The 13,078-nt window shown below is 45.2% G+C and overlaps 1 protein-coding gene across 1 annotated transcript in view; it reads right to left on the bottom strand.

Moving 5' to 3' along the window:
* The window catches only part of TRANK1 (tetratricopeptide repeat and ankyrin repeat containing 1), a 66,541-nt gene extending 59,368 nt beyond the window's left edge, over positions 1 to 7,173 (bottom strand). The window contains 4 exon segments of the mRNA XM_060109685.1: positions 355 to 505; positions 2,390 to 2,516; positions 4,708 to 4,758; positions 6,996 to 7,173. Coding sequence (XP_059965668.1) covers positions 355 to 505; positions 2,390 to 2,516; positions 4,708 to 4,758; positions 6,996 to 7,126 — 460 coding nt within the window. The 5' untranslated portion in view covers positions 7,127 to 7,173.
* Between the last annotated feature and the right edge of the window lie 5,905 nt (positions 7,174 to 13,078).

The raw sequence follows: 13,078 nt of genomic DNA, 5'->3' as shown, positions 1-13,078 counted from the left end.
ACTGGAGAGATACATGCAAAAATCACGTAAAACACGTAGTATAAGCAGGGAAATCCCTATGGTTAGCAACACAGAAAACTTAAGAAGTTTGAAACAAAACTGGAAAATTGGGACAGCTTTAAGTGATTTGTGCAAAAAGACCCAGTTGTTTTCACAAAGGCCCCATACAACAAAGCTTCCCATGTGCTTTCTAGTGTAAAAACCAGTTTCATTCAAGCTACATAAATAAGCCACAAAGAAAAACACCCTGTAATTATCTCCCCAGAAACCTGAGTCCCCAGGAAGCTTTCAAAGAAATCACAAGCACTTTAAAAGAAAGAAAGAGGGCGGGGACCCACCCCAGTCCTGACTTACTGCCCATCGTGGTGAAGACTCCCACCAAGAAATCAGCAACCTGGGTCTGGTCCTGGCTGCTTTGCACGAGTCGCAGACCCTTGAAAAACATGTGAGCAGCTTCATAAGGCTGGAGCAACTGCAGCAAGGAATAACCAGCTCGGTAGTATCCCTGCAACGAAGAAAAGCAAAACCGTTAACACACCCATCTTTTCTGACCTGCTGCTGAAGGCAAGATTGAGGCTGTGAGGAAACAGACTGCAGGAGTCTGACTTCTAGGTACATACAGATTTCTAACAAGCTCTGGATACAGGATTTCCACATTGTTCCTGCCATTTTTTAACTGGCAAGAAAATAATCCCTTTGGGCTTCTCTGGTGGCGCAGTGGTTGAGAGTCAGCCTGCTGATGCAGGAGATGCAAGTTCGTGCCCCGGTCTGGGAAGATCCCACATGCCGCGGAGTGGCTGGGCCTGTGAGCCATGGCCGCTGAGCCTGCGCGTCCGGAGCCTGTGCTCCGCAACAGGAGAGGCCACAACAGGGAGAGGCCCGCATACCGTAAAAAAAAAAAAAAAAATCCCTTTCAAGTCCATGACATGTACAGCATCTAACATAGGACCCAGAGAGAAGGGACCAGGCCTGGTTCCAATGACATGTGTGGTTTGTGTACTCATGCTTCAAATCGCAGCCTGGCCAAGAAGGGAGGAATGAACCAATCCTACGAATACAGTGTTCTGGAAAAGAATGAGATTGTCATGTCAGCACAGGAGTTATTCCCTGCTCCTTTCAATCAAAGTAAACACAATTTCCAAAGGTAATGACAAGCACTGAGGTTTACCCAGCCCCACATTATAGGCAACATACACCAGAGGCCAAAAGATTTTTCTGGTTTCTGGAGAAAGAGGAAAATTACAATGATTAATACAAGAAAATGGTCAGTTTTGCCTGTATACAAACTGTCAAACTCTTGAGAAGGAACAAAATGATTCATACTGCTTTCCCCACTTTAACCATCAAAATGAATCAGTATCAAGAGCTACCAAAACAATTTTCTGTCTAAGATAACACAAGGTGTTCACCAACTGGGTTCATAAAAAAGCAAACACCTGAAATTCCACTTAATACCAAATCTCTGATTATTTACTTATTTGTTTTCACCGTCATTTAAAAGTCTAAAATAGTAGATAACAATCAGAAAAAGGAAAGAAAAAAAGGTGTTGTGTTTTTTTCCCCCCCAACCAAGCAAGCTGGTACAGAATTTCCCATTTCTTTGCCTTCCTCAGTTCTAAGTTTCACCTTTTATTTTGGAGGGAGGTGAAGGGGATCAGAATACATCACCCCAAAATGTGACACTTTGGCATAAGGATTCTTTTGAGCTGAAGGCATCTGAGATTCAACAGATGCAGAAAGAAGCCTTCCTGGGACTTCCCTGGTGGCACAGTGGTTAAGACTCCACACTCCCAATGCAGGGGGCCGGGGTTCATTCCCTGGTTAGGTAACTAGATCCCACACGCATGCCAAAACTAAGAGTTCGCATGCCACAACTAAGAGTTTGCATGCCACAACTAAGGAGCCCACCTGCCACAACTAAGGAGCCCACCTGCCGCAACTAAGGAGCCTGCCTGCTGCAACTAAAGACCCAGCACAACCAAAATTAGAAGCAGAAACTCCAAGAAATATAGATTGCCATAAATCCCCTCTCCCGGAGAATTCTTATGGCCACAAAGAAGGCAGTGAAACTTGCAAACTGCAAAGAACATGAACAAACTATGAATTTTGGTGCAACTACATCAGAACAAAATGAGCTCCACCAGGATCTCCACTGGGCTCCATCCGCCAAAAGGCCCGGCTGCACTCTCCCCTGCAAATGCCTTTCAACACTTGGCCACCGTCCTTCTTGCTCTTCTCCAGATACAGCACGCATGCTCTGTGCACATCTGTCTTAAGTGCAAAGGAAGTTGAATGAGCACTCCTAGCATTTCCATTTTAAAAAGAAGGAAGGGAAGGAGGCAGATTAAGAGGAAGAGGCAGCAGCCGCAGCGTCTGGCGGCCACCATACCTTCACGTAGGTTGGATCCCACTGGAGACACTCCTTGGCGGCCAGGTAGGCCTCGTTCCATTTCCGGAGGCTGTAAAACGCATTGGATTTGTTGCACAGCAGCAGAGCCAAGTCCCTGGGGGGAACTCTGTGAGAAAGGACAAACTGGTGGTCAGTAAATAGTTCTTTCGTCCTGCAAATACAGAACCTTGAAGGCCACCACTCTGGTGCTGGTTGCTGCCATCGTGATAGGGTTTCAGCAGGAAGTGTCCCAATGATGCCTATGACATCTGACCCTCATAGCCTGGAAAGCCTGGGATGTTTGCAATGTCCCAATCTCCCTTCCTCACTCCCAAATCCTGTTCCCATCTTTTCGTGACAAATGTTCTCAACACCTTGGGTCTACCTCCTCCTGATCTCCACAGGTCTTTTTACCCTTTAGAGACCATTGGAGAAGATGCTGAGAAAGGATGGAGAGGATGGGAGTTCCCACCGAGCCCTCGCAGAGAACAGACACCGTGGGAGCCACCCCACATGCATGGACGCAGAGCTCATCAGAACACACGACCACACTGTCCCCACGGGCCCTGCGAAAGATGCAGGATGAACGCTGTTCTACTACATAGGCAGGGCCACCCAAATGCGTGCAGAACCCAGGGCCAGAGTGCAAAAGGAGGCCCTCACACCATGTGGCTAATCCCTGTCTGATACAGTAGCCACAGGCCACGTGTAGCCATTTAAATTAAAATTAAAGAAAAATTAAAATTCAGTACCTTAGTTGTATTAGCCACCTGTTAAGTACTCAATAGCCAAATTCTCTACTATAGAACTTTTTTTTTTTTTTTTTTGCGGTACACGGGCCTCTCACTGTTGTGGCCTCTCCCGTTGCGGAGCACAGGCTCCGGACACGCAGGCTCAGCGGCCATGGCTCACAGGCCCAGCCGCTCCGCCGCATGTGGGATCTTCCCAGACCGGGGCATGAACCCGTGTCCCCTGCATCGGCAGGCAGGCTCTCAACCACTGCACCACCAGGGAAGCCCTGGATACATTTTCATCATCACAGAAAGTCCTATTGGGCAGTGCTAGTGTAAGTATTTGAAGGCCATAACTCAAGCTTACAAATGTTCAATAAAATATCTTTTAGCCTTCTACTTCATAATAACTGAAAGGCAAGCTTCAGATTTAGAACACAGGCACTGTCAGGGCAGGGTGAGCCAAGCTGGCACCCCTGCCCACTCCCTCTTCTCTTTCCATCTCAGCCTTCATCCTGCACTGCAGAAGGCACAATCCCAAGCTCTGTCCACACTCCTGACCTTGGACAGCGCTCCAAAGAATAGACTGCAGGTAAGAGGCCTGTGTAGGCCCTAGGAGCAGGGTCCGTGGACAGGAATTCCAGGGGCCTGGTACCCACAGTGTGGACGAAAGAGGAGGCAAGGGCTCTGGCTGGGTAAAGCCCCTGGCCCCAGACTCCCACCTGTGGGGAGGGTACAAATGGAGGACGGCCAAAGCAGGCCTGTAAAGCCTGGCAGGGCAAGGCCCCTCCTGCCTGGGTCTAGGGGGTCACACAGCTGCAAGGTTAGTGCTGAAACCAGGGTGCAAGAAGCAAAACACAAGATATACCATGAGGTCAACAGAAGCTCAAGTGCTGTTGCATTCAAGACACACAAGGTGGAAAAGCAAGGCTTATGCTTCTTTTTTTTTTATTGAATACTTTAACTGTAAAAATAATACAAACAGAAAAGTTAGTTAATAAAGATACCCACAAAAATAAAGCAAAGCAAAAATCTCCTCTACTACGTCCCTACCTGTAGTGCTTGGTGTATCCGGCTCCTCTCACTGCCCATCATTCCCTCTCAGTGAAGCATGAGGACCCAGAAGCACAGAAGAAGCAGTGGGGCTGTCAGAGGGTAACTGACAATGGGGCCATGGCCACAGCATAGTAGTCGCCATGTGTCCTGCCCAGACACCCTGGCCAGTGCAGCCGACCCCAGCAGGAATGAGTGTTGGCTGCAGCTAGGGTCTCCTGATGCTCCGTTCTCCAGAGATTTATCCTCAGCCTAATGGGAGCTGCCTTCTCCCCAGAAAGTTACACCCCCGTTATGGACTGTGTCCCTCCCCCAACAAATTCATACATTGAGGCCCCAGCCCCCACAGTGATGGTATTTGGAGAGGGTGCCTTTGGGGAGGTGATTAGGTTTAGATGAAGTCAGGAGAGTGGGTCCCTCACGATAGGATTAGTGCCCTTATAAGAGACGGCAGAGGGTTTCCGTTCTCTCTCTCCACCATGCGAGGATGGATTGAGAATGTGGCTGGCTGCAAACCAGGAAGGGGGCACTTACCAGGAACTGAATTGGCCGCCACCTGGACCTTGGACTTCCCAGCCTCCAGAACTGTGAGGAATAAATTTCTGTTGTTGTTCCACCCTGTCAGTGGTAATTCGTTACTGCAGCCTGAGCTGACTAATCCAGCCCCACTCCCTAGGACAACTCCTGGGGCCAGACAACCTATGACCGGTGACTGACTGACATGGGAATTAAAAGGTCAGCCTCCTTGTCCTAAAGTGGGACAGCTCTGCAGTACAGCTCAGGCTCCAGCGCTCCCCAGGGGATCAGGCTGCAGCTGACTCCAGCAGAGACACCATCCCTGCCCCATCCTGCTTCTCCCTCAGTCCCCTTCTCCTGAGAGCACCTGCTCAGTTAACCACAAGTCCCTAAACCCCTATGTCAGCTGGCAGCAGCAGGAAGGCAGTGATGGGCACGGGGAACTGTGTCAGGAAGGTCCCATGACAGGCGACATGTGAGGGTGCAGGCAGGTGTCCCGTTAGTGGTCACACAGCTTGTAAGTGGTGGCGCTGAGATCTGAGTACTCACAGTGTGGTCAGTCTATGGCCACAACCACGACACAACATTAACTTTTCAAGAAAGGTCAATGTTTTCCCCCAAATGAGGAGCTCTAGGCCCAGCTCTGACACAGCTCTGACCTGCACCAAGAGGGGGCAGAATGACAGAACTACACAGGCTCAGGCCAAGTACAGTCAATTCAAGTCCAGCTGGAGTGTAGACACCAAGGAGGGAGGAGGTGGGAGCCATGTGTCGGGAATTCAAGTCAGTGCCCCTCCTCGGTACACGTTTAGGCTGCATACACCCTACAAATGCCAACCTCTGCTTCCTCTCTACTACAGCTGTCCCCAGAGTATGATCTGGGAACCTCTGGGGGTCCCCAAGGCCATTTCAAGCAGTTCCCAAGGTCAAAATATCTTCACAATTGTAGTTGGCTGAATAATGGTTTCCAAATGATGTGTTTTTTTTGTTTTGAATTTTTATTTTTCTGTACAGCAGGTTCTTATTAATTATCCATTTAATACATATTAGTGTATATATGTCAAATAATGTTTTCTTTTATGGCAAAAGGAACTCTGGAGATGGGATTAATTTAAGGATCTTGAGAGGAGGAGATTATCCTGGATTACAATACAATCCCAGAGGTCCTTATAAGAGGGAGACTGAGAGAGCCGGCCACAGCAGAGGAGAAGGAGATGTGACGACAGAAGCAGAAACTGGAATGATGCGCTTTGAGGATGCAGGAAGGGACCACAAGCCACGGATGCAGGCAGCCATTCGAGGGTAAAAGAGGCAAGGAAATGGAGTCTCCTCCACAAGGAACCAGCCCTGGTGACACCTTAATTTTAGCCTCGTAAGACTCCTTTTGGACCTCTGACCTCCAGAAGTGTAAGATAATAAATGTGTATTGTTTTAAGCCACTAAATTGGTGGTCATTTGTTAAAGCAGCAACAGGAAACTAATACAACAATACCAAGACAGTGTGTGCCTTTTTCACACTCATTCTCTCACACGTGGACAGGGAATTTTCCAGAGGCTACCTGGCGTGTGGTATCACAACAGACTAAATGCAGAAGCAGATGTGAGAAGACAGACATCTTCCATTGAGACAGACATTAAAGAGACTTGCGAAAATGTAAAACTCTTCTCACCAAATTTTTCATTTTGAAAAATAGTTATTTCTCATAAAAATGTTGCTTATGTTAACGTCATGGGTTTATTACTGCTATTTTAAAAAAGATGAATAAATACATATTTTAAATGTTTCTCAGTTTTGAGTTCTCATACGGGCTTTATTGATAGTTACAAACTACATCAACAAAAGCTCTTTGGGGTCCTCCCTGTAAGCAGTCGTGATCCTGAAATGTTTGGGAACAGGTCTGCTAGAAGTTGAAGGGGCAGTGGAAGAGGTGAGGCTTAGTTCCTGGTGGTGTGCCCTGTGGCCAGGGGGGTGATGGCACGGATAAACAAGATGAAATGAATGACAAGGGAGGGGCTTGGGGGCTTCAGTCATCCCAGGAACTCTGATCCTGGAACCAGACAGAAGGGGAAGTTTGTAATGTTTATCAACAGTCCGCTGCGTTTCACTTTCCGTTTCCTGAAATCCTCTAGTCTCAGAGCTAACACTGCAGAGAAGATAAATAGAAAGTGGGAGGAGAAAGGAAACAGAAACTAGGTGGTGTGGTAACAAATGAGAAAAAAACAAAAGGAAGAGAGTGAGTCCCCCTTTACTTAAAACAACAACAACAACAACAAACAAAAGGCAGGGAGAAAATCCAAACACTTACCCGCACTGGTATAAGTGCAGGAGAATCTGGATGGCTTCATCGTACTTTCTGATGGCCAAAGAGAAGTTCCCATTCTTAAAAACCTGGTTGCCAGATTCTTTCAACTGCTCAGCGTAAGCTATGGGGTCCATCCTGTGAGGAGACGGAGGAAAGGCTGGCTGCCCGCCTGAACAGGGCTCCTTCCTCTCCACATCTGCATCGCTGAATCTGGAGAGGCAGGTTGTTCATCCTGGCCCCTCCCACCGGCCTAGGTTACACCCTGACCACACCCCTCACCACCGGGGAACCAGACTGGGTGTCTGCTCTGATGAGACGGTTTCTTCCTCAGTTCTCTTCTGACCTCAGGAGCAGCGGACAGAATGATTCCATTTATTCTGTGTTAATGACCAGCTAGGCTCTGGGCAAGGAGGCTGCTTCCATGCACAAGCCGACATAAAGCTGGCAGGTAGTGGCAGCTCTTCCCATAACCGCCACTCGTATTACTCCCTGATTTACCCATCACAGCAGCCCAGAAGGAGGCTCTGTCCTCACTGTTCAGATGAGGAAACTGAGGCTCAAAGAGGTTCAAGTCACTTGCCTAAGGATCTGCTAATGGCGTTCCCCGATTCTGACTCCAGTTCCAAGTTGCTGCCCTTGACCCTGTCTTGCATCACCTACTCATACAAGGAGCTGACAGTCCTTCCACTCTCTTAGAAGGAGGGAAAGGGGAGGGGAGGTACAGTCCTAAAGGCCTCAAGGGGCTAGGACACGGGGCCACCACCACTGCCTCTCCCACCCTCCTCTCTTCCTAAAAACACTAGTAAAATAAGCCTTGGAGTATTTGTCTCTGAGACTGCCACTGCCTACTTACCTGTCTGCATCCCCCAGGAAGCACCTGCCTCTTTCATGACTCTTGTTTTATTTATTTTGTAATGCTGTGGCCTAACACAGAACGAGTACTTAAATATTTGTGGTGTAATGAATTTGAATGCCAGACTCAGACAGACTCTCTGTTACTGATTCTCTCTGGTGCGGCCTCTGGGTGGTTGGAGAGAAGGGCCTGGAGCCCTGCCCACCTGATGGGCCTCAGCAAGTGTTTGTTGAACCAAGGTAGTGGAGAGGAGAGGCCTTGGAGAGCCCTGAGAAGCAGCTGCCAACGAGGCAGGGAACAGGTGGGGGTCAGAGACTTCCATCACGTCATTTCATTCTTACAGTCCAGTGGTTAAGACTATGTGCTTCCACTGCAGGGGGCACAGGTTCGATCCCTGTTGGGGGAACTAAGATCCTGCATGCCGCACACCGTGGCCAAAAAACAGGTAGGGGTCAGAAGAGATGTCCCTTAGAATTTTCTCCTCCCAAGACGGCAGCAGCAAAGGCAAGGCAGTGGGGAGGGTCTTAAAAATGAGGACACTTCAGGTGGCTGCATAGGCCCTGCACCTGTGGGGTCATACAATTACCAAAGGCCTTCTCCACCAGCACAATTCTTGGATAGAGAATAATTCTTATTGTTCTTATTTCAAATCTTGTCCAGAGGCTTTGGGGCTGGGGAAGCAGACTCAAGCAGATAGAAGTGGTGGCTTATTTTAAACCCATATGAGCTTATTGGGCTTTTGAACTGCATTCCTGCATTCCTCAGGCAGAGCTGTACCAGAATGAGGCATGTGATTACTAAACAAGTCAGAATATGAAATTCCACCTAGACTTTGCATTAAATAATCTCTCAATTTTATGGCTCACATTTATACAGAGATGACAGAGTAGAACATGAAAAAAAATTAAAGAATTGATTGAATAGAGAATAAAAACATGTTTCTCTTTCAAATATTGCAGGCCAGTGTGTCCAATAAATAATTTTAAACTGGCCATTTTTGGACAGCTAGAAAAAGGAAATGGCTGTAACAATTGACAAAGGGTTAATACCCCACCCCTTTTTGTTGGCCACACCACTCAGCTTGTGGGATCTTAGTTCCCCGACCAGGGATTGAACCCAGGCCCACGGCAGTGAAAGCGCTGAGTCTTAACCACTGGACCGCCAGGGAATTCCTGATACCCCTCTTTTATAAATACCTTTTCACTGCAAGAAAGGACCAACAACCCTGACCAAAATGCATAAGGCCCTAAACAGAAAATTCACAAAGGAATATAAGTAATTGCTAAATACATGGAGAGTGGATACCCAGGTCCACCGTCACTAGTAAGCAAAGAAATGAATAATTAAAATGACAAGGTACCACTGGGAAATACTTAAAAGAATGACCCCAAATGGTGGGAGCAGTCATAGCCTTTTTACAGGGTAAATACACTACATCGCTGATATATTTTTAGCCTCATGGATGTTTGCCACAGTGAAAAACCAGAAATAACCCTAAATATTCCATAATGTATAACGGATTTGAATTAGTTGTACAAGATCCATATGGTAGAACACCACACAGTTATTTTTAAAGTCATGTTGTAAAAGAACACTTAATGATAGGCTAAGTTAGTAAATGAAAGATATGGGCTACATAAAAAGGCGTATAATCCCAAATTAAATTTTAAACACATCTAATGTATTGAAAACACGCCAGAATGTTAACAGCCACACCATAGGGATTAGGCAGGGTTTTAATCTTCCTCCTCATGCTTTTCTGAATTTCCAGTTGCCCAAGAATGTGCCACCTTCATAATCAGACCATAAATGTTATTAAATGAGACTCTTTAAGGGCTTAATTGAAGAATTCAAACCCAAAACCTTTCCACTGTACTTACAAATACAATAAAAACTATTCACGTCAGAAATTTTTTTTCATACTCCTCTAGAAACCAAGAGTGAGCTCTTAACATTGTGAGTAGACATCAAATGTATTAATCCACTTACATCTCTATTTTTTCTTGGTGCAATCACGTGACAGGGGAAAGGGAGATTGCCAACCACAGGGAAGGCTTTTTGTTTCTCAGTAGGATTTATTTACAGTTACATCCTCATTGCAGGGGAGAATGCTTTATATCTCTGCCTTCGAATACTTAGGGCTCAGCTATTGAGTCTTCTTTTTAACAAGTGAGCAGTCTATTTATAGGATGAAACCGTTAAATACAAGTGGTAATAATTTACCATAATGTCAATACCCTTGAGAACAAATATGTAGTTAGCACCTGCTACATGCTTTACAACATCACGTCATTTCATTCTTACAAGAAGCCCCAGGAGGTGGGCTTGACTGTGTCCCCATTTGACACAATATGGGGAAACTGAGGCAAGGAGAGGTAAATGCCTTGCCATAGTCCCAGGGACAGTGGTAGTGCTGGAATCCAAACGTAGGTGGGCTGACTTTGGGAGCTCGACTCCACTCTGAAGAGCCAAGGCAGAAGCTAAACGGTCAGCAGGCAGTCAGACCCCTCAGAGTGTGACACTTGCTGGCACCGAGCGATCACACCCCTGCACTTTCAGTTTTGTCAGCGGGGCTAAAGCTAAAAGATTAGAACGTAAAGGCAGTTTCACAGGGGTAGAGTTGTCTTTTGCTCAGTTTCACTACGTCCCTAGGAGGATTCAAGGTCCAGTTGTTGGGAGGTGGCCAGGGCTGCCTGGCAACAATGGAGGAAGTAGATGCAAGAAAAATGCAAACGCACTGGGGAGGTTCTGAAACAAGCAAGTTTGAAACAAAGCAGATGCAGGTTGTTGTAGTTTTGTGTGGGGTGTGTGTGTGTGTGTGTGTGTGTGTGTGTATGTTTGTTTTGGTTATCGAAGGATAGTTGATTTACAATGTTGTATTAGTTTCAGGTGTACAGTAAAGTGACTGGGTTACACATATATATGTATATATCTTTTTTTTCAATTCTTTTCCATTATAGTTCCATTGTGTATATACACATGAAGTTTTCTATAACTGACTTGTAGGAGCAAAACTGAAAACTGGGGTGGGCTCGGGGCAGCTGAAAGGGGCAGAGAGACGCTTTTCCCCTATCTCTTCTCTGGGTACGACTTGACATCCTAACAGCAAATGTGTTTACTTTTTTTGGTTCTGGTGGTGGTTTCTTTTTTTATTACAATTCTTTCAAAACACCCCAAAATTAGTGGATGATCCAAGATCAACTCTGGAAAGCTGGGTGCAGAGACAATTGTAGACTGAGGCCAGAGACAGCAATTCTTAAAACCGGCTCCTTCCTGCTCCCCACAGGAAGGCGGGTACAGACAGTCCGGGATAAATATCAAAAGTCAGAACTCATTCTGGGGACTCCAATTTGTTTTCTTTGTTTTTCTTTCTTTTTCTCTTGGGGGAAGGGGTGCAATTTCCACGCTCCTTGCATTATCTTATTCCCACCTCTAAGCACCGTGCTGTCTTTCTATCCCACACAACATCTAACACATTGGGATGAATGGTATCTGTCATCAGGAGCTAAGTTCTCATGGAATTACTTCTGCACCACATTTCGGCATAGAACGTGGGGTCACAGGTTGCCATATATCCTCCGTTTAGTGGCCGCAGTAGTACAACTAGAAACTAGCTCACTGTTCCATAGCTTCCCCATAAATACACAACCTTAAGTTTCCATCATACTTATTCCCTTAAACAGAGCAAAGATGTGCAAAAGCAAGATACAAGTCAATTAAGCTGTTATTGACCTTGCAAAGCAAGCATAAAGAAGAAAAGGTTCTGACATGATTTCATGAAGCAGCTTGGTTTCTGTCTGAGGGGGACAGAATAGTTTTAGTCCACTATTCAAGTTTGATCCCTACTGTTCAGACCTGTCAATACAGCCAACTGAAAGTCCTGTTTCCCCTGATATTCATATTAAGACTCGATTCACCTCAGATTGACTCACTCCTGTCCTGCAACTAACCAGTACTTCAAAGCATGTTTTCTGTTAAATTCTCGATTACAAATGGAACATGTCACTAGGTGCAGAAAAGCAGAAGCAGGACTCCTGGGAAGTCAGTTATATTTACACTGCTTTACAATTTGATGTTTACAGGCTTAAATTAACACAGGACCAAAAAAAAAAAAAACCCATATAAGCAGAAACAAAAACCTTGTATCTGTCCAACCTGAGGGAACAGACACAGATTTTCAAAGAAAAAACAGAGTAATAAGAAAAATTTTAACTAAAAAATGTAAGTATATATTACACATAAAAATCTCATAGAAACTTAAAAAAAATCTCCTTATAAAATAGCCACTAGCACTCTTAAAATTGCAAAACTGATATGGAAAAAAACAAATAAAACTTTACTCAAAAAAAGTCTTGAATTTTAACTTTTAATACTCAACATTATTCTGTCTGGAGAAATTCACTATTATAAAATATCAAATCCGCTCTAAATTAATTAATGTATTTTCAACAAAATTCCAATTAAAAAACAGGATATTTAAAGAAATTAATGCAAGAATTCTCAAATTCATCTCAGAATACACAAGACAGAATAGCCAAGATATTCTTAACAAAAAGAAAAGTATCAAGAGAAAAACCTTCTCTAACATTTTAAAATGTATTTATAAAATTTAACAAATTTTTAAAGTTTGATACTAACGTGAAAGCAAGCAGATCAGTGGAACAAAACAGAATATCCAGAAATAAACATACACTATAAAAGAATTCCATGTGTGAAAAAGGTAGCTTTTAAAATAGGGAAAGAATGAATCCGTTGGCACAACTGGTGAAATATCTGGAAAAGAAGTCAAATTGATAGGCCGAATAATAGACACACACACACACACACACACACACACACACACACACACACACACACACACACACACACACACACACACACACACACACACACACACACACACACACACACACACACACACACACACACACACACACACACACCCTCCCCCAAGGATGTCCATGCCCCAATCTGCAGAACCTGTCAATGCATTGTGTAGCAAAAGGGCCTTTGTAGATGTAATCAAGATTACAGACTGTAATACAAGGCTATTATCCTGGATTGGGTGAGCCCAATCTAACTACATGAATCCCCTAAAGCAGAAAACCTTCTCTGGCTGGAGTCAGAAAGATGCTGGGGAAGAGGAAGGCAAGAGAGATGCAGCAGCAGATGTGAAACCCGAGAAAGACTAGCCCCATCACTTCATGCCTCGAAGATGGAGGGGAGGCATAGT

Source organism: Mesoplodon densirostris, chromosome 10, assembly GCF_025265405.1.
Source record: "Mesoplodon densirostris isolate mMesDen1 chromosome 10, mMesDen1 primary haplotype, whole genome shotgun sequence".
Classification (NCBI taxonomy): Eukaryota; Metazoa; Chordata; class Mammalia; order Artiodactyla; family Ziphiidae; genus Mesoplodon; species Mesoplodon densirostris.
This window is presented reverse-complemented; position numbering and strand designations above follow the sequence as displayed.